We start from the raw sequence: 20,360 nt of genomic DNA on the forward strand, positions 1-20,360 counted from the left end.
GCCATCTTGCCAGCCCTCTTTCTTGTGCCAATGTTTTGGGGCTAGGGATCAAATGCACAGCCTCACACATAATCAGGGAGTACTGTATCACTGAGCTGCACTCCATGTTCAGCTTGTATGTGCTTTTCCTTTTAAAACTTGTGTGTGTGTGTGTGTGTGTGTGTGTGTGTGAGCACATATGCAGATAAAAGGCTGATGTTATTTGTGCATAGATGGATGTGTATATGGAAGGACAGGTGCAAAGCTGAGAGTTGGGTTGGCAGCAAGTGCCTTTGACCTCTGAGTGATCTTAGTGGCCCTCACACCTAGCTTTTTAATTTGCTTTTTAGTTTTTGAGGTAATAATATAGTTAAATTGTTTAATATTTCCCTTTTCTTCTTCTGGACTCCAAATAACCTTCCTTGCTCTCTTTCAAATCATGGCCTCCATTTTTATTAATTGTTGTTAAGTGTATGTATGTGTATGACATATGTGTATGTATGTGTGTGTGTATTCCTAAATATAACCTGCTTAATCAGTATAACATTGTTTGCATATATGATTCTAGGGCTATCCAATTGGTACTGGATAATAAATTGATCCCTGGGGAAGACTGTTTCTCTGGCTCTCAGCATTCCTTAGCTGCCTATAGTTTTTGTGTAGGCTGAGGCCTCCTGGGCTTCCCTGAGCTCACTCTGGCATGTCTACTGTTACTGTCCTGCCCAGCACATGCTTCCGCAGTGATGTTATTGAGACTTTATGGGTGCAGCATCTGGCATTGCCAGGAGACACAGTCTCACCAAGAACTCCTTGAGCCTCTGCTGCTACGATCCTTCTTCCTGCTCTTTCAAAATGAAGCCTGACCCTCTGGCGGGGGAGTTGTTTGTATATGTATCCATTGGGATGAGGCTCTACAACTCTGTATGTTGGTTGGTTGTGGTTTTCTTTAATGGCCTGTGTATTGCAAATAAAAGTTTCCTTGATTGAGGGGTGAGGACTACACTCACAGGGTTAGACACTGGAGAAGGATGTCACACCAAGTCAGTTTATGTGAGTTCTGGGGTTTGAACTCAGGTCTTTTATGTTTGCATAGCAAACAAGTCACTGACTGAGTTATCCACATAGGCTCTCAGGTTTTGAATTAAACTTTAAGAATGTCAAACTGTCAGGGAAAAAAATATTAAAATAGGACTGTAAACAGGGTGTACATAGAAACCAAAGTCATGTAGAAAGTGATGGTCTATAGAATAGCTAACATAAGGTTAGAGCTATGCTGGAAAGATGCTCCTTACAACCAGAGACAAGACCTAGGCAGCAGAGATGCATATCCCAAGATTCACACTTGGTGCCACAGATTGCCAAGTGTGCCAAGTCCCATGGCAGGGACATGAGAGACGTATGCCAAGTGCTCAGCCACCTCCCAGAATCCATGTCCACGATGGGGTCATCATGAGCTGTCTGGCACTGAAAAGCTGGACTCAGAGATACAAACACAGGCACACAGTTGGCAACAGATTCACATGGCCTGGCAGTGGAATCCACCCTGGTTTCCAACAGAAATTATGAATCTGGAAGCTATCAAATAGCCATGGAAATGGTGGAAGAGGAACCTTCTACCAGGGAGCATATGGCTTCCTGCTAATTGAAACATTGCCAGTTTAAGGAGTGTGGTGTCTGAGGGGTCATCTGTTCCCTTGACTAATTGTGTGGAGTGTAAGAAGCTGAGTGTGCCTTGGCTGCATACTCTTCTATCCTGATGGCCACCGTGGTCACTCTTCAATGACAAGTCACCTCACAGGAGCCTCTAGGAACAGTTTGTTAGGTTTACAAGCAAAGGTTCCTGTGTCTGATCCCTAAGCCTTTGCTTTTATACATTCAGTAATATTCTGAGCAACAAGTTTAGGACCTCGATGATGCAGAAGACAGCCTCTGCCTTTCCTGGTATGCAGACTCATGGGAAAAGCAGAAGGTAAGCCTGTGTTTAGCTTTAATTGCCAACTTGATGTGGCCCAGGGTCACGTCTAGATCGTGTTTGCCTGTGGGTGTGACTTCACAAAGTGGGGGTGTCAACTCTGTGCTCTAGCAGACCAGACGGCAGGGGGAATTTCCTCCAGAGAGTTTCCAAGAGGACTATCCTGAAGTTGGAAGTAAAAGGGGTATGCTAGGATCCCTGGTGTTCTTGGGGAATGGCTGATAACCAGGTTTGGCAATAAAGGACTAAAGCCTTTCTATTCTTCCTACTCAGAGCTCAGCAAGCTCATGAAGAACCTGCCATGAATGGGGCACGGTACTGCTGTCACGTGGCTGGTTAGAAACAAAGTTAAGAGATCAGCCCATGATTAAAGTGGCAGGGTTTCTGGTGGCATCTCTGGCTAATCTAAAGGAGACTTTTTATTTATTTATTTATTTATTTATTTATAACACAAGAGATAGGGTCTCCTGTAGGTCAGTGTGACCTCACACTAGCTATGTAGCTGAAGGTGTCCTTGAACTTCTGACCTTGTTGCCTCCACCCCCTTCGTGCTGTGACTACAGGCATGTGCCACCATTGCCCCAGCTTATGTGATGTTGGGAATGGAACCCAGGACTTTGTGAATGGGAGCAAGCATTCTGTCAACTGGACCAATTTACCAGCTACCAAAAGAGGCCTTGAGAGCCCAAATGTGCACTGGAGTCTCACACCCAAGAAATGTAAGAGAGTCAAGGCTGTTGGAAGGAGTATCTTAGAATCTTGAAACAAAAAGGTTAGGAAGAAATTACCAAACAATCTTAAAGAGAAAAACTGCTCGGGGATAAAAGCAGAAATAAACATGTTAGAAACATGGGAACTCAGAAAGAAAACAGAAGGAAGTAAGACACAGGAACCTATTACATCCCTCAGAGAGACTGAAACTTCACCTTGCTGGGTCCAAGCCAGCGAGGGGTCTTCGCAAGGCTAAGGTTCAATCTGGGATGAAACCCTGAGGTATTTGTGTCAGTTCTTCCTGAGTTGATTCTCAGGGGTTTTTGTTTGTTTGTTTGATTGATTGATTGATTTCATTTTGGAAAGTCCTCATTTACTTTAATTTATAGACAGTATTTTTCTGAGTCTAAAATGTAGTATGGCTATTAGACTTTTTTTTTTTTTTTGTTTTGTTTTTTTGTTTTTTTGTTCTTTCACATCTCTTGCCTTGAGCAGACTGTGATAGCCTGCTTACTGTAATCTTTGTTTCTTCTCTGTGTTCAATGGGTCAGTTGTTTTTCTGTGTATCTTTTGATTTTGATATAATGTGAAGTGTATGACTTCTGGGCTTTGTATTGGCTTTGGTGTCCATCTTAGATTCTCATATCTGTAACTGGTCGAATCTCATTAGTTTGTCATTTGTGGAACAGGAAAAGTTGAGGTCAGTGCTGTTCATGCCTGGTGGAAATGCCTTCTGCTGTGTCAGGTACTTGGTTCTAATCAATCGGAGGGTCTGGCCAGAAACTGAGCTGGTGGAGTGTGTCATTCCTGAGGACGTGTAAGAACCACGTTGTCCATTTCCCTGCTGAGAGCGGCGGGCTGTCTGCAGCAGCAGGCTCGCTCACCTTAATGTCCTCAGGAGGGTCGCTCAGGAATTCCAAAGCTTCTTACAGGGACATACAGCCAATCAGGACACTGCTATATTCCTTCACGGTTTTGCACTCTTCAGAAAACATTTCAGAGTACATTTTAGGTATTTTGGTTCCAAACGTTATGTTTTCCAGAAAGACTTGATGATTTAAAACTACCTGCTTTTGTATTATTTTTCCCCCTTTGACTCCTGCAATGTCTTTATGTGTTAAAAATACTGATGTGCATTCTCACATGGGAATTTTTCTCTTGGGATTTTGTTACTGTTTAGCCTGGTGACAGCACCTTTTGTTCTGACTTTTATAATTTTATTAAAGTTAACTCAAATTGGCTAGTATCTTACAGCTTTTTCTCATGTAAAATGCTTAAAGATTTCTATAGAATGTGTGTGTGTGTTTGTGCGCGCGCGCGTGTTTCTATATCAGGAAGTATCCTCTAAAAGTGCAAAACTAAAAAAAAAAAAAGAAATTATATAGTCCTTTACTGAATTGACTTCCACATGGGGCTGGATAGCCCATTAATGGCTGCCTTAAGGCTGGAGAGGCAAAGAACCAGGTTCCCAAACCAGGACTCTCAGTAGGCTTAAGGAAGTGTGGAATTCCTGTAGCTGCTGGAAGAGTAGCTGCTATTGAATACACTAGAGAGGCAGAAACTGGTGACTGATCCCTGTGAAGGACTCCTGCAAGGACAGACACACCTGCCCAGAAAAGAAAGAAAAGGTACTACAAGTTGCCACGCCCCTCTGGGGGAGGGGTTACCCTCCTGGTCACTGCACCACACCTCAGTTCTCACTAGTCCTAGCCCCGGCTCAGTTCAGTCTAGTTGACCATCCAGACCGAGCCACGTAGTACTCTTGTGTCTCCAAAAACACACAGCTGCATGTGTGAAGACTTTGATGGCACCAGAAGAGGTCATCTACAGTGAGTATGAGTGTGGTTCTCAAAGTAAGTTCTTTCTCTACAAATGTAACATGTTGCCTTCACCACCGAATGGCTCAGGCAGGTTCAACATTATTAGACTTTCGATTTTTAACTCAAGTAAGCAAAACAAAGCAAAAGGCTCAAATTAAATTATTAGGTCTACTTTTCATAATAATAGACTGGAATTGGTAATTCATGTATCTTGACGCTAATACGTAAGCTAATTAAAAAGTGCAGTAAATTGGATTCAGTAGTCACTTGGAATTCACATTTAAATGAATTGGTAATAACTCTGTTAGGCGCTCCGCACACAGCAGGGGCTGCTCTACAGATGGGCAGGCCTCCATCTGGCCAGGGCAGCCTTCCTGATCTGTGAATGGGGCAGCAGAGGGGCTCCTGCTCCGGGCTCGTGCTCAGATGCAGGAAGACAGCTGCAAGAAGGACATGGTGTTTGTTTTACTTTTCTTTGAGAAAGCTGTTTTAGAATCATGCAGTGTTCTGGAGAGGGTATCTGGGGAAGTGAAAGTGCCCTTGTGAACAACATGGATACATTGTAACTCAGTAATGGAGTGGGGGTGGGGGCCGGCTCTTTAATGATGAAGGACAAGACAGCTTTCAGCAGAATAACTCTGGTGTTGTTCCAAGAGGTACAGCTTGGGACACAGGATATCTGCAGTCTTCACAGAGCCCATTTTCCATTACAAAAGGAGAACTGATAATGACAACCAGAGGCCCAGCCTCCTTCTATCACCTAGGCTAGTTGTCTTCAACAGCTTGCTGACACCTTCCAGTTTATTACATAGGAAGTGCCTAGGCACCAAAGGGTCCCGCTGGTGCAGTAGGCTGAAATGATGACAACGTAAGACACTTCTCTGGCTACCTGGTCACTCATCTCCCCATCACATTTGCTTTCTAAGGCGCTGCCAGAGGTAACCAAATGGTCTGTGCACAGAAGAGACTGGCATCTCATAGAGCTTGTGCCCCATTTTCACTCTCTGATTCAGTCTGCATCGAGGACCACTTTGTCAATCACCCCTGCTGGGAAGTTCCACGGTGTGAAGAGGAAACAATACCAAGAGGCCTGTCAGACCCAGTTATTTACAATTATATTTCGAATGCAATTTTAGAATAATCAATTCCATCTGAAACAGTCCTTGAATATAAATAAGCTCCAGAATAAAAATGATTCATTTATGTGGCTTATTAGGACATAAAAGCTCCAGTTAACTAAAGTGGTTTCTATGCCTGGTCTCACAGTAGCCTGGAGCACCCTCCTTCATACAGATGGCCCTGCCCACAGCCCAGTTGGACTTGCAGGTAAGCAGAGGAAGGAGGTCAATTCAAAGTGCACTAAGTACCTCTCTGTTCATTGCTCACATGATCTCCTCACCTGACTGCACAGAGAGCCATTCATGCACCCCCACCCCAAGACTACGTGGGATTTGCTCATATGGGCCTCCCCAGGTGCATGGTTCTCCCCGGTACTAGTCTGCTGCAATTCAGTTTTTAAGTTTTTACGCTATAAGCCCATGTTTGTGAGTTATTGGGTTTATTGGGAGAGATGATGATAGCATTGCCCTGCTATTGTGAGTCCCAGGCTGGGTGGAGGTTCCATGAAGGTGCCTCCTCTGATTAGGACTTGGATGCTTCACTGTGCATCACAGGAGGTGACTCCAAGCCACTTGAGCATATTCTCACCTGTTGCTGTCTACTTACACAGCACAGGCATCTGAAAATGGGAAGCAAGGAAGGCACCAGCTACTTCTCAACTTTCACAGCCATGCTCCCTGACATGCTGGGCTAGCCATTAGGGAAAGCGCTGAGGGCAACTCTATTTTGCCTGGTTCAATGGTTAATTTCCCAAGTGGGTTTTAGTTGTGTATATTTCAGGAGTCAAACTTATCAATGAACAAACAAACCTTCGGACAAATATACAACGTCTATTGATTTTACGCTCATGGAACCAAACTGCTTTGAATTCCTTACTAAAAAGAATTTTGTCTAAGCACATATTTAGGAAGTGAGAGTCCACAGAAAAGCCCCTGTTCAGGTATTTCCTCACAGACGTTCTCATACCCACACTGTCATTTGAATAGAAACATGTCCCTGTTAATGCAAACACTGGAGTGACGTGCCCGGTTCTGATGTATAACAGATGGAGGATCAAGAGTTCAGGGTAACTTGGGCTACATGAGAACCTACCCTAACCATCCCAACTCCTCAAAAAAAAAAAATTCCTAATCAGACACACAATTTGCCTGTACTGGCTGTAAGGCATTTTCTCAACCAGTGATCAATGGGAGGAGGGCCCAGCCCATTGTGGGTGGTGCCATCCCTGGGCTGGTAGACCTGGGTTCTATAAGAAAGCAGGTTGACTCCAGAAAGCTCTAAATACCCAAAAAACAACTCACAGACCATATGAAGCTCAAAAAGAAGCCTCAGTCCTTCTTAGAAAAAAAGTAAGTGTATAGCACCCTCTCAGAGTGGGGTACACCTAGACCTTAAATCATTAATAATTCAAGAGCTAAGAATGCAGCCTTGTGGCAATTCTTGATATTTAAAAATCATTATGTTTAATCTTTGCACACCAAGAAAACTCGACTATTTCCATGTTACATTTTGTTTTACATGTACTTTATGCTTATGGTAACTAGTTAAGATTGCAATGCATACCATCAAACCTTTAAAAAATAAAATCAAATACTGACAAGAATATATTCATATGGTTTTATGCAAAAATGCTTTTAAAATCTGTACATTTATCTCTGATTTTAAAAATAAAGTTGTTTAATAAAAAAATCAATAGTTAAAAATAGACAGAAAGCTGAGCAAGCCAGGGGAAACAAGCTACTAAGTAACATCCCTCCATGGCCTCCGCATCAGCTCCTGCTTCCTGACCTGCTTGGTTTCCAGTGCTGACTTCCTTTGGTGATGAGCAGCAATGTGGAAGTGTAAGCTGAATAAACCCTTTCCTCTCCAACTTGCTTCTTGGTTATGATGTGTGTGTGCAGGAATAGAAACCCTAAGACATTGCCCAAGCATAATTATGAAATAAACAACCAAAGGTCTAGTTGATCATCCAATTGGTTATTCAATACCAGACGGTCAGCCCTCAAAATACACATACAAATAATATTATATAGACAGATCAGGTTGTGCTTAAGGAACAATTAACGAGAAAAAGAGGACACAGACACAGTTTTGAAAGAGAGCCAGGAGGAGTGTATGGGAGGGTTTGTAGGGAGAAAACAGGAGGGGAAGATGATATAATTATAATCCTATCAAGTAAAAGAAACATGTTTTAAAAATCTGGTGATAAAAGTATCCCGAGATGTCAGTGAGAAGGGATGAATGAGAAAATGGACGGCAGAGACTCCGTCACTATCACCTTCGATTCAACCTGAAGAGGGTTTGCCCACAGCTAAACAGGCACGGAGAAGAAGGGGTGAGGAGAGAAAAGACATCGCTCTTACGTTTGGTGGTCTCCAAGTGGTCTTTGTATGATGGACTTGAGCAGCGGCTCTGGCCGGATGGCCACCGTTGGGGATGTTTTAGGGCTGGAGTCTGACTCCCCGCTTTCCTCGTCGCCCATGGCTTTTATGTAGCTGCCGCTCCTCATCCTACGGCACGGTATCTCCTCCTCTTTGCCACCTGTGGGGTACGCACCCCAATCGTCCTGAGGCACCTGGGAAAGAGCAGACATAGCCCGTATCAATCATGACCTCTAAAGTATGGGTCCTATGGTTTCTTGAAGGCACAGCTCCTTTGGCTGTTCACCATCTTAAATCACGTACGTGTAAAAGCCTTTTTTCCACAGCCTTCCAAATCCAGAAAGGGACTCGCTCTGAATCCATGGATTTTTTTTTAAAGGTTTATTTATTTATTATATATAAGTACACTGTAGCTGTCTTCAGACACACCAGAAGAGGACATCAGATCCCAGTACAGATGGTTGTGAGCCACCATGTAGTTACTGGGAATTGAACTCAGGACCTTTGGAGAGCAGTCAGTGCTCTTAACTGCTGAGCCATCTCTCCAGTCCGAATCCATACATTTGTTTTTTTTTTCCCATTGTAAAAGAGAAATTTTATGGGAGAAGTTGAGAAGGTACTAGGAACATGGGAATGTTTCTAACGTTTAGATTTCCCTTTGGAATCAAAGGTAATAGTTACAAGTAAAGGAAACTGACTAGAAGAAACAGGAGAGAATGGTGGCGATGTTGATATTATTGCTTGGTGTCTTCCAGTGGCAAATGCTAATAAAGGAGAAGAGAATCACATCCCACACACAAAACACACGCACTGGCAGATGAAAAAAGATTCCCCATTAGGGACCCCATGTCGCCTTAGGGACACAGAGCTTCTTATGACTTCACACCGTGCATTCTAAGGAACACTCAAAGGATGGCAACTCAGTTTTCCAGTGGTGCCCCTAGCCTGAGGGTAGCCTCTATCACCAGATGATGAAGCTGGTCAGCATCCTGGCTCCCCCAAGAAGCTAGGTCTCACAGGAGTGGAGATGTTTCTCAGGACGGCAGCCCAGCCCTGGAAGCAGTACAGCCCCTAAGCAAGGCAGCAGCCCAGTCTCTGCTCTGCCAACAGCTCCAAAGGCTTGTAAAGGGTGGCTGGCCGGGCTGGAAAAGAGGGTCTCAGAGGCTGCTGGTGGAGGGGAGTGGTAAACCTCTACACTTAAAAAGTTTTCAAAGTGGCATTTTTGTTGTACAACACTTCAATTTTCAGCAATATTCTGAAATTGGCCTGGGAGGGATCCTGTTTTTCTTCTAGCCTCAACACTGCATGAAGCCAAGTGCTCTGGCCCTCCACACAGACCCATATGGCTAATGGAATGGCAGGCTCTTTGGCAGAAGGCACCGGTGTTCCTTGCTGAATAGCATGTTGTGTGCTCTGCCTGCAGATCTGATGTCTTCCACGTTGTAGTCAGAAGCTCCTCTGTGTTTTTCTCCCTTTCTGTACCTCTGGCTGGATGGGCAGGTCTTATGTTTGTGTACCAAGGTGTGACATAACACGGCCCTAGAGGAGGGAGATGGATTTGGCTGGCTCTCCCCCAATGAAGCCTACCAACTCTGTAGTGAGGCTTTGCATGGTGAGATGCAGCCATTGATTAAGGGCTTAACAGATAACATGCTATACACCTGAGCTGGGGCAGGTGCTGCCTGTGGGTTGAGTGTTTTAGCATTTCAACAACACAGCTCTCTGCCACACGGAGCATGGGTCTGAGGAATACAGACCATGGTAACATAGATGGCTTGGTAAAATTTTAGAGGCCACGTTAAAGCATGCGGAGGTGACATGGGAATCAATGGCTTGTGTTCAGCATGTACTGGTGCCAGTCCATCCATGGAGAATCTTGATTTGTAGGGAGACACCATGTCCCAATAGTGGATATCCTTCGACACCAGAGAAAATCACAGTTATGTGTGCTAAATGAGCGAACTCTTGGGGTATCGGACAGCTCTTAGCTGCGTGATTTCTTACCAAAGCTTCTTCAGTAACCACACAGTGGAAATCCAGGCAGAGGAAAGGCATCTCCGTGGCTCTTACCAGATGACTGAGATGTTCACACCATGACCGGTGTCCCAGTTTCTGTGCATAGGTGTGGATTTGAGAACCCACTTGCCAGCACACAAACTCTTGGGGAGACATTCAAACCATGGGAGGGAGAGACACAGGAAATGGGTAGACTCGCTTTAGTGTAGGAACACGGTGGCAAGATGCACGGCAGGTATCAGCAAAGAGAAAGAGGGATGGAGCGTTTTTCAATGATTTTTCACATCTATTTACATTTTCTAAGCTTTTCTAAGTGGTATATTCATTCTGGCAGAACCCTGAATGTCACCACCTTTCCATGAAAGCAATGCACCCCGAAGGTGATGGATTACAGTCTGCTTAGTCTGAAAGGTGAGGGGTAGTGGTGATCCTGGGGGAAAGCTGGTGACTGGTGACCAGTACAGGCTCCTGGAGGGAGGCTCCAGGGGTCATTCAGTCTGGATCTGGCCAGCGGAATGGTGCAGGCAGAATACACAGCATTCAAAGAACAGGTGGCCAGCCTCTGGGCTGGGCCAGTGAAGCCTGCTTTCTTCATCTCCCAATGAGCATCCAGGTGGTGGTCACAGGGAAAAGGACAGAACAGGAAGAGGCTAGCTGTCTCCAAAGGAGTTTTATGGAGTGTTGTTTTTAAAACCCAAACCATGCTTCCATAAAGAACAAGGTAAAGATTGTGTGTGTGTGTGTGTGTGTGTGTGTGTGTGTGTGTGTGTATGTATGTGTGTGTGTGTGTGTGTGTGTGTGTGTGTGTGTGTATGTGTTTCCAGCAGCCTACAAATTAACTAACAAATGAGACCAGCTTGTACGTTTCTGTTTCTGATTCAGGAAGCCAATTTCACAGCCTTTGACAGAAAAAAAATATTCAATGCAGAAGGAGTGTAAAGCAGCCGATTTTGAGAGCATATGCCTGGGCTATGAAAAGCCACCAAGTCGCAGTAAATAAACCTTCCCCTTATGGAACAACAAAAACGTTAAAACCCGCAGCAGAATGCAGAGGAGTGGCCAAGTGTGCACCTGGCACGCGCTTGTGGCAGCTTCACAGCCTCAGGGAAACAAGCTAGAGGCTTCCAGCCCCTACAGAGCCAACCCCCTGCCTTCGCTATGCCAAGGCAATCAGCTACCCCGATTGCCAGCATGCAGGGGTGAACAGCATTTAGAATTTCTCTAAACGGGGAATTCTCCTGAGATTGACATCTGTGTGCGCTGTGCTGCCGTACGTTAAGCATGGTGGCTTCATGCTACAAACGAAAGAAAGCATCTTTCAAAAGGCAAGGCATGGGGGAGAGGGGCTAGGATTTTATAATAACTACCTTTTTAAGTAAACTAAAGGGACACTCCATCTAAAGCTGCATTCTCTCAGGAAACATTTTCCTCATCCCATCAGCAACATGTATGTGTGTGTTTTAAACAAGTACCAAGTACACGAGCCACAGGGGAGAGTGACAGCTGGTCCCTGCATGCCCTGAATGGAGGGCAGATGAATGACAAGGGATCTCAGCAGAGCATCCCATGGAGTCACCAGTTTTTCCACAGTCCCATCTGGGGAAATTCAATTCTCGCAGGGAGTTCTTCCACATACCCAGGAGTGCAGAGATGCTTGTTTTCAGGGAGTCGTGTGCAGCTCCACCAAGAAACGACTGCCTACGTCCTGCACAAATCTGTGACAGTTTTTCTCAAGCCTTGCTATGCTTTGTGTGAAAACCAGGCTTATTTGTTCTAGTTGGCAATTTTAATGAGCAATGGATTTTTTTTTTCTAGAATATAACTACCATGTAAATCAAGGGGAGCATGAACGTTGATCAGTTGGAAATTTACCAGGAATTGTTTACCATTTCTAAATCCCCCAGGGCTGGCAGAGCCTTGCTGGAGTCTGAGTCCTCATTACAACACGCCTGTGTTGGTCTAATTTGTAGCTCTCCAATTACTTCGACCTTTCACTCAGAACAAACACCAGAACACTTTATTCTGTGCACATTTGCTGTGCCCCAACATTTTTTTTTATTAAAATATTTTTGGTTAAAAGTTACTTTCCTTTTATTTCTTTTACATTAGCTATCAAGCTGTGTGCACATATTTATCTTTCTCCCTCCATGCCCTATCTGCCCACCACTCGGTAATGTGCATTTAAATAGGACATTCATTTGAGAATACTTGGAAAGATGTTGAAAGTGTCTGTATGAAGGGACACCCAGTCTGGTGAGTTTATGAAGAATTATAAGAGCACAGTGATTCTTAACCTTCCTAATGCTGCAACCCTCTAATAGTTTCTTATATTGGGGTATACTCCCAACCATAATTTTTTATTGCTATTTCATAACTATTATTTTTGCTACTGTTATGAACTCTAATATAAATATGTTTTTTTCCCTAATGGTCTTAGGTGAAAGGGTCCTTTAACGTAGGGGTTGTAACCCATAGGTTGAGAACCCTTGACAGAGAAGGAGAGTAAAGAGTATAGCTAACATTAACTGTCTAGATTCTTGACACAATCTAGAATCACCTTTAAGGGCAGTCACAACTGAGTAATTGTTTTTAATCAGGTTGTTCTGTTGCATGCTTATGAGGAATCATTACATAATGTAGAAAGGCCTAGCCCACTATGGGTAGCACCATTCCCTCGGCAGGTAGTTCTTGACTGTATAAGAAAGCTAGTTAAGCATGATCCAGAGAATAAGCATGCAAACAAGTCAGCAAGCAGCATTCCTTTATGGTTTCTCCTGCACTTCCTTGGCTGTGAGTGAATTCCTTGGTGGAGATAATAATGTATGGAATAGCAAGTAGCCCTGCCTTCAGATTACTGTCGTGAGTTCTTTCCCTTACTTCCCTCAGTGATGAAATGTAAGCTGAAAAACAAAACAAAACAAAACAAAAGCCCTTTTCTTCCTGACATCTCTCTCAGACAAGAGAAATTCAGTGTTGAATTTTACCAAATGTGTAAAGAACAAGCATAGATTCTTCTCAAAGTAATCATAAAAGGCAGAAAGAGGAAACTTCACCCATTCTGGGAGGCTAAACAAGACGGGCACAATCAGGCAACAAAGGTTAATATCCTGGATGAATACCCATAGAAACATTCTCAACATAATAGCAAACCAGATCCCAGTGCATCTCAAGAGCTCATGTAGCACAATCAAGAGGCATTTATTTTCAAGAATAAAAGTCTTGCTTAGCATATGCAAACCAGTAACTCATCACATGAACAGAAGTCAGGGGAGAAACATGTAACTATCTCAAAAGACACAATGTCTACATCTCTTCATGATAAAGGTCAACCAGTTAAGTATAGAGAGAACACACCTAAACATACTACTAAAGACTATATATGACAGAGCCATGGCTGACATCATATGGAGCAGGGTGGAGGAAATGTTGGTGGTGTTTCTTTAAGCTCTACAATAAAAGAAGGTATATGTATGACCACAGTTCCTATTTGGTATAGTGTGCAGTTCTGGAGGTCTTAGAACAATTACATCTGAGAAGAAATAAAAGGTGTTCAACTAGGAAAAGTAAAATTACCCCTCTTTCTCCATGTTGAACAAAACCTCAAGACTTCACCAAAAGCTTAATTGATGTCAGACAGACAGACGTTAAAACTGATAAGTAAATTCAGTAACGTTGCAGGATATGAAGCCAATGTGCAAAAATGAGAAACACTGCTTGCTAATAATGAAGCCCAGAAAGTGTTCTCATTCACGACACCTACAAGGAAACAATACATCTAGGAATAAATTTAATGAAGAAAATGAGTGTCTTCTATAATGAAATTGAAAAGAGCCTATGAAGGAATCTGAAGAACCCCTTCTCCTCCTTCCCTGCTGGCATACATGCACATACAGAAATGAAAAGACTTGTTACGTGAATGGGTTAGAACAATTAATATTGTTAAAGCATATATATGACCCCAAAATAAACGACACAAAGCAATTAGTAGGTTTAATGCCACCATCCACAGAATATCCATGTATTCTTCATTCAAATAAAAAACAGTTTTAAATTAAAGTTGCTGGAAAATAAAAGCAGTCTTGTGCAAAATGAAAATTGATACACACACACAGACACACACACACACACACACACACACACACACACACACACACACACACACCACCAGAACTACAGTGAACTAAACAGCATGGCAATTTCATAAACTGATACATTAAACCAATGGAATCAAATAGGAAAATGAGGAATCCAGTCTGGTGGCCTCCTGATTTTTGACAAAGGCACAAATAACATGTAGCAGAGAAATGACAGAGCCAACAACCAGTGGCACATAGACAACTGAATAGCCCTCGTGTGAAAGAACGAAGGTTTGAGAATAAAGAATGAGAGACCCCTCTCTCTCAGCCTGTATAAAATAAACTCAAACTGTATCAACAACCTAAATGCAATAATATCTGAAACTCTGGACCTAGAAGAAAACACAGGGAGACTTCGGGTGTCAGCATGAGAGATGGCTTTTGTATGACTCACGGAACACCGGAAATAAGAGCAATAACAGCAAATGAGATTATGTGAAACTAAGACATTTCTGAACAGCAAAGGAAGCAATCAATGGAGTGCAAAAGCCGCCCACACAGTATCAGAATGCTATCCATCTGGGATGGCTAATATTGATGTCCAATTTGGTGGAATCTGGAATCAACTAGGAGACACACCTTCAGGCAGGTCCACAAGGGCATTTTCAGGATTGACTGGGCCGAGACCACAGTCCCTCAGTGTGGCTAGCACCTTCTCATGGTGACCCAGATGCAGAGAGAAAGAGCAACACTGCCCTGCTCACCTGGCCACCTTCACCTCTTGGCACTGAGTGCTTCTGCTCTGCTAGCTGTTGCTGTCACTGCCATTGGTGTCCCCCAGTTGTCACCAGACTCCAGTTCCCTCAGCCTTATGAGCAATTCCTTAGCAATCCCGAAGATTCTCGCTGTCAGATTGGAAGAGCTGAGGCATCCCACCTTAGAACTCATTAGCTCTAAGGTTCTCAGCTTTCTGAGTTGTCACCTCAATAGACTGACATTGTTGGACTACCCAGCCTTCATCACAGAATCCAAGCTAGCGTCTCCCTGTCTCCCAATAGGAGAATAATTTCCTTCCTTCGTTCCTTCCTTCCTTCCTTCCTTCCTTCCTTCCTCCCTCCCTCCCTCTCTCCTACCCTCCTTCCCTCTCTCTCCTTCCTTTCCTCCATTCCTCCATACCACTTATAAAGTGACCCTTCCTTCCTTCGCTCCCCACCCCTGAGACAGCACCTAGAAGTCACTATATAGCTAAGGCTGGCCTTGAACTTCTAATCTTCCTGCTTCCAGCTCACAAGTTCTTGGATTACAGCCATGCAGCACCATGCATAGTGATAAATTCCAACATTCAAAAACAACTCAAACAATTCAATAGCGCCCCCCAATTGATCCTATTAAAGGACAGAGAAATTAGCAGAGCAGTTCCTATAGAGACTAGATAGTCACCAAGGCAATGAAAAAAGATCAACAGCTACTCACCAGAGAAATACAAATCAAAACAAAGGTGAGAACCACCCTATCCTCCCTGACTTTTACCAAATTCTGCATAGAGACTAGAGACTGGAAGGGCAGCGGCCCTTACTCACTGTTGATGAGAGGTAAACCAGTGCTGCCATTATCAGACAGTATTGGGGTCACTCCCCTAACAAAGACAACATCTAAACTGGGTCACACTACTGGTATACAAGAGATGATATATAAAATCATCTGTTAAAGGGATACCTATAAAACCATGTCTGCTGCAGCCTAGGTCCAACAGTGTGCGATCAATAGAGGTGACCATTAACTTATGGATAAAGAAAATATGATGCATTAATATGTGTAATATACACTTATACATGCACACAAATATACACCGTGGGACACCACTGAGACACAAAAGGGGAGATCCCATCATCTTCAACAATTCGCGTGGCAATGGAGGAGATACGGTGAATAAAACAAAACAGAGACACACCGTGAATCTCCCTCATTTGGTGGAGATAAAGAAACCGATGTCTAAGATGAAGAAAGTCCAGCAGTGGTTAGTGAACCCTGGGAAGGATGACATGGAGGTGGAAGAAGGAGGATGGGCAACAGGGACCGAACTGCAGTGGAGAGAAGTGAGGTTAGCATCCTCCAGAGCATAGTGGGCACCCACGGTGCACACTGCACACAGCACGAATCCATACAAGGAGCCAGACGGAAGGAACTCGAAGGCTATGAACAGGAGGTGACGCAGACATGGAGCTGATCCTTGGCTTGATCCCTGTCTATTTGTATGAGCTGAAGTGTCATAGTCTTCCCCACAGACACAAAGCAATCGTCTGCCAGTTGCGAAGAATAAAATGAGATGAGAGGGGGAAAAACAAAGGCTGTACAGTAGAGGTTCTGTAAAGGCAGCAGGCAGGGAGACATGACTGGTGTGACCGTGTGGGGCTTCTGTTGGGGTGCTCTGAGCTGGCTCACGGTCACGGTGTTCACTTCTGGGGTTTGTGGAAGCCAGTGGATAGGGCTGAGCGTTTTTTGCTACTCTAGACTTCTGGCCATAGGAGGCAAATGTGACCTTGAATGGAAATGGAAATATGGATGCTTCTGGGTTGGGCCAGTGTGATGGGGAAAAGAGATTAAGTTGTCTTTTGTTTTTTTTTTTTTTTTGTTTGTTTTTGTTTTTTTTAATAAGTGGAGATAAGCTTCCAACTGTGAATTCCTGCTGGACCCTGAGTGGAAGGAGCCACATGGTTAGTCAAGAAGGGTTTATTCCCTTTCCCATGTGTAGATGGGAAATAAACAGCTCAGGAGGGCAGGCAGCAGGCTGTGAAGGCCTCAGAGGAAAGAGTCCTGAAATCAGAAACAGAGCGCTATGTGTTACTCACAAAAAACCGTTCCTCATCAAACCTTTTGGTCCAATCTCTCTCAACCTTTCAAAACTTAGGAGTCTTGTTTGTATTTTTGTTTTTAAAGTATTCCCAGCTACACAGGCAGGGATGCAAACCCCGAGGGCTTGTCTTTACTTGTTGGAGTCCTAAACTAGGGTCACTGTAGTACTGTGGTCCCCTACAGTTTGTGGGGACACAGCCAAGACACAACTCAGAGAGGATATGGGGACAAAAGAGGCAGGTGATAGGGACATAGTAGAGACAAGGATTTGGTGCTCACAGGGGTTGAGGGAAAAGAATATTTTCCATGGGGCAGAACAGATGTGACCTACCTCCTTGGCTGGTACCAGGTACCCTCCAAGGCCGGTGTCTCCTCCTCAGCATACAGGGAACCTCTTGGGTCCTGAGCAGGATACAGTGAATCACTGGTCCACACTCCTGCCATGTTATTTCAAGTTTGGCCCTAAGACAGTTTGTCTGCTGAGGCAGAAAATAAAATAACAAAAGCCCTTTCAGAGGAAAACATGGGTCAGAATTCCCCTTCAGTTCCAGTCCCTGGGTTTTGGCCTACTTACAAACATGAATCTTCCTGGAGTGCTAACTACAGAAGGATTGTGTATAGTCCAAAGGTGGATGCAGAAATTTGTCCTTTTGCTCAACTGCAAATCTCTAGTTTGGGGCAGAAAAAAAATGCTGTGGCACCGACACCTTGTTCTTTTAGACTATGTCCTTACAAAGCACTGCAGACACACGTGTTTAGTTTTCCTTAATTCCCAATGCTAGTTGGGAAATGAAGTCTGGGCTTGTGGGGCCCACAGTTAGGACCTTTCCACTGGAAAGTTTAGCAGCACCAGTGTGAGGGGAAAATGCTGTGAGGACATCTTTGAATGTACCTGGACATCAATTCAGCTGGGTCTGGGGACAAACTCTGCCTGAGGAGGTGTGTGTATTTCATAAATCTTCTCACACATGGTAGAAAGACAGCTAGAGGACAACAGGGGGAAGGAAAGAGGATTTTGTTCAGGGGTGAAAATGAACAGAGAATGGTGTGTGGGGGAAAGGTCTCTGGGGGGCTGGAGGAGGGTCCTTGCAAAAACAGTAACTTCCTTCAGGGTCCCCAAACCTCCCACCTTGCAGGTCTAATGTTTGCAGAACACTGTCCACATGAACAGTGAGAGGGGAGTTAGGTCTGTGTCCCCTCGGCTGCTATGCTTAGCAAAGCCCAGCCCTGGCCACCATTAGCCACAGAAGGACTGCTGGAGGTTGACAGAGACCTAAGGCTGTTGGGGCTTGTAGGTGGGTTCTATAGCTGTCCTCCTCTTCCGCGGCTGTGTCTTGCTATGGTTTTATGAAGCACTGGAGGGGCTTTATTTCGATGCTGCCTTGCACTGAACCACACGGCACTGCACCAGACTGTTCCGTTTTTGCCTGCTGCTGTGCAGAGACAAGACGTGTTGATGTTTGTAAGATCCACCTCAGTGAAGATAACAGCTGTACCTGCCCCTGGCTGTGTGACTAACTCTCCCCTTTTGAAGTCTCGCTCTAGGCAAAGCCAGAGGAAGCTCCAGAGAGTAAGGAGTGGGGCTGACCTGGCTTTTACCATTGAGGCTTGGGAGAGGCTGACTGAGAAAACAACTGATACAGTCCTCAGTGATCAGTCGGTTGGGGGAGGCAAGTCCAGACGCTGGTGCAAGCTCCAGGCCAGGGAAGCATCTGGAATGATGTCAGACCACAGGGCGTGGCAGGACAAAGTCTCCAAACCACAGAATTTAAAAAGAAATGAAAGGGTGATTGAGAGACAGAGGTGTGGGTTATGAGGCGCAGACAACGGGTCTGACACGGGCCAGGCTCCCTCCTGGAGTTCCCACTGGAGAGAAGCTGTGAGTCCTTGGTAAGACCTACAGTGCCTGGCTGTACATCATGGATGCTTTACTTAAGCAGAAGGCTCTGTCTTTCAGTGTGCATCTTTTAATTTTAATGTGTGCATCCATGTATGTGAGTGCTTCCATGCGTGTCTACCTGCACATGTGTGTACATGTATGAGAAGGCCATGTTTGATGTCAGGCACCTTCCTAAATTACTCCCCACATTATCAAGGAGAGCTTACTTGCTGGACCCAGAACTTGCTCTTTTGACTAGTTTGGCTAGCCTAATGACTTGGGGGGGGGGTCTCTGGTCTCTGTCTTCTAAACTCTGGTCCTCACATTTCTCTGGCAAGTACTTTGCCCACTGAGCATATCTTTGTAGCTCTGTAGCACGGACTTTTCAGAGATGGATTATGAAACCATTACAGCCACAAGGATATGGTCTATGTGACCCCTTCCACCACACCTGGTAGGGTAGGGGCAAGATAAAACCACCAAAAGGAAAAGCTGACATTACACTTTGCCTTTGGAGACGAAGGCTATTTTCCATAAAAGGAAGCACTGAAAACAGGGTGACTGGAGGGCGGAGAAGAGAATGTGCAGAGCAGGGTCGGTAGCCTCCGCACAGGTACTGAGCATGTGCAAAGCAAGGTTGGTAGACTCTGGGCTGCTGTGGGCTGGTGCTGAGCAGGTGGGGATGAAGTGCAAAGCTGTGAGCTCAGAACTGGAGTGAGGTAAACATGGGGTAAAATGCCCATTACAATACTGCCCAGTGTTCAAGGGACACTGCACCAGAGATTCCCAGGCACACATCAAAAAAAAAAAAAAAAAAAAAAAAAAAAAAAAGACAAGCATTTTGCTACTATAACTACGATAGAACCAGAGTGAGCCCCCATTTTACTCACTGTGTTCCTTTAGATGAGCAGAGAGAACATTTTACATTTGGATATCATTAAGGTTTGCCAACTACAAGCAAAATTTAAACCTTTTCTACTGCTTTAAAAATAATACTTTATCTAACTACCAATTTGTCTCTTTGAATAAATCTGTCTATACAAGCAATTTGGTTAGCATCTCCTTTCAAAACAGAGCCAGTGAGCCTTGGACGATATACCAGGAAGAATTGGCGCTGCTGGAAGCCTCTGCCACCTGACTCCCAGAAAGATTCACAGTTGTTCATCTGTTTCGCTAATTGGCCACTTGGTGACTCAGCCAGTGTTTAGAGCCATTACTCAGTATCTAAGAGGGTGTCTCTCAGCCAGTGCACGGCCAAGCCAGGATCTGGTTCTTACAGGACAGGGATTTGTGATTTGTGAATTGGATGCATACTATACACCCTTAAGGAAACCTGGAGTTAGGTTGTACTAGGTGCCATTGGCTGGCAGTGGCTGCAGAGGCTTCCTCAGTAGTGACGGTGTCTTCTGAGGCTTAGTCCTCACCTGTCATTCTTGGTGAGAGAGTCATCAGGAGTCAGAGCGAGGGATTGTATAAAATGCAGAACAGCACAGTGCTCTGTCTGGATCCTGTTAGCAATGTCTTTAGTTTGTTTTTGCCCTGGTGAATCTGTCT

General features: G+C 44.5%; 1 protein-coding gene across 1 annotated transcript in view; it reads right to left on the minus strand.

The window, feature by feature from the left end:
• DLGAP2 (DLG associated protein 2) overlaps nucleotides 1–20,360 on the minus strand; it is a gene marked incomplete at its 3' end in the record, with an annotated part of 362,472 nt that overhangs the window by 76,619 nt on the left and 265,493 nt on the right. Inside the window, exon 5 of the mRNA XM_080928375.1 lies at nucleotides 7,965–8,176. Within this exon, the coding sequence (XP_080784501.1) occupies nucleotides 7,965–8,176 (212 nt within the window). The remainder of the gene's footprint in view (nucleotides 1–7,964; nucleotides 8,177–20,360) is intronic.

The sequence above is a fragment of the Micromys minutus genome (assembly GCF_963924665.1).
Source record: "Micromys minutus genome assembly, chromosome: 14".
In the NCBI taxonomy this organism is placed as follows: Eukaryota; Metazoa; Chordata; class Mammalia; order Rodentia; family Muridae; genus Micromys; species Micromys minutus.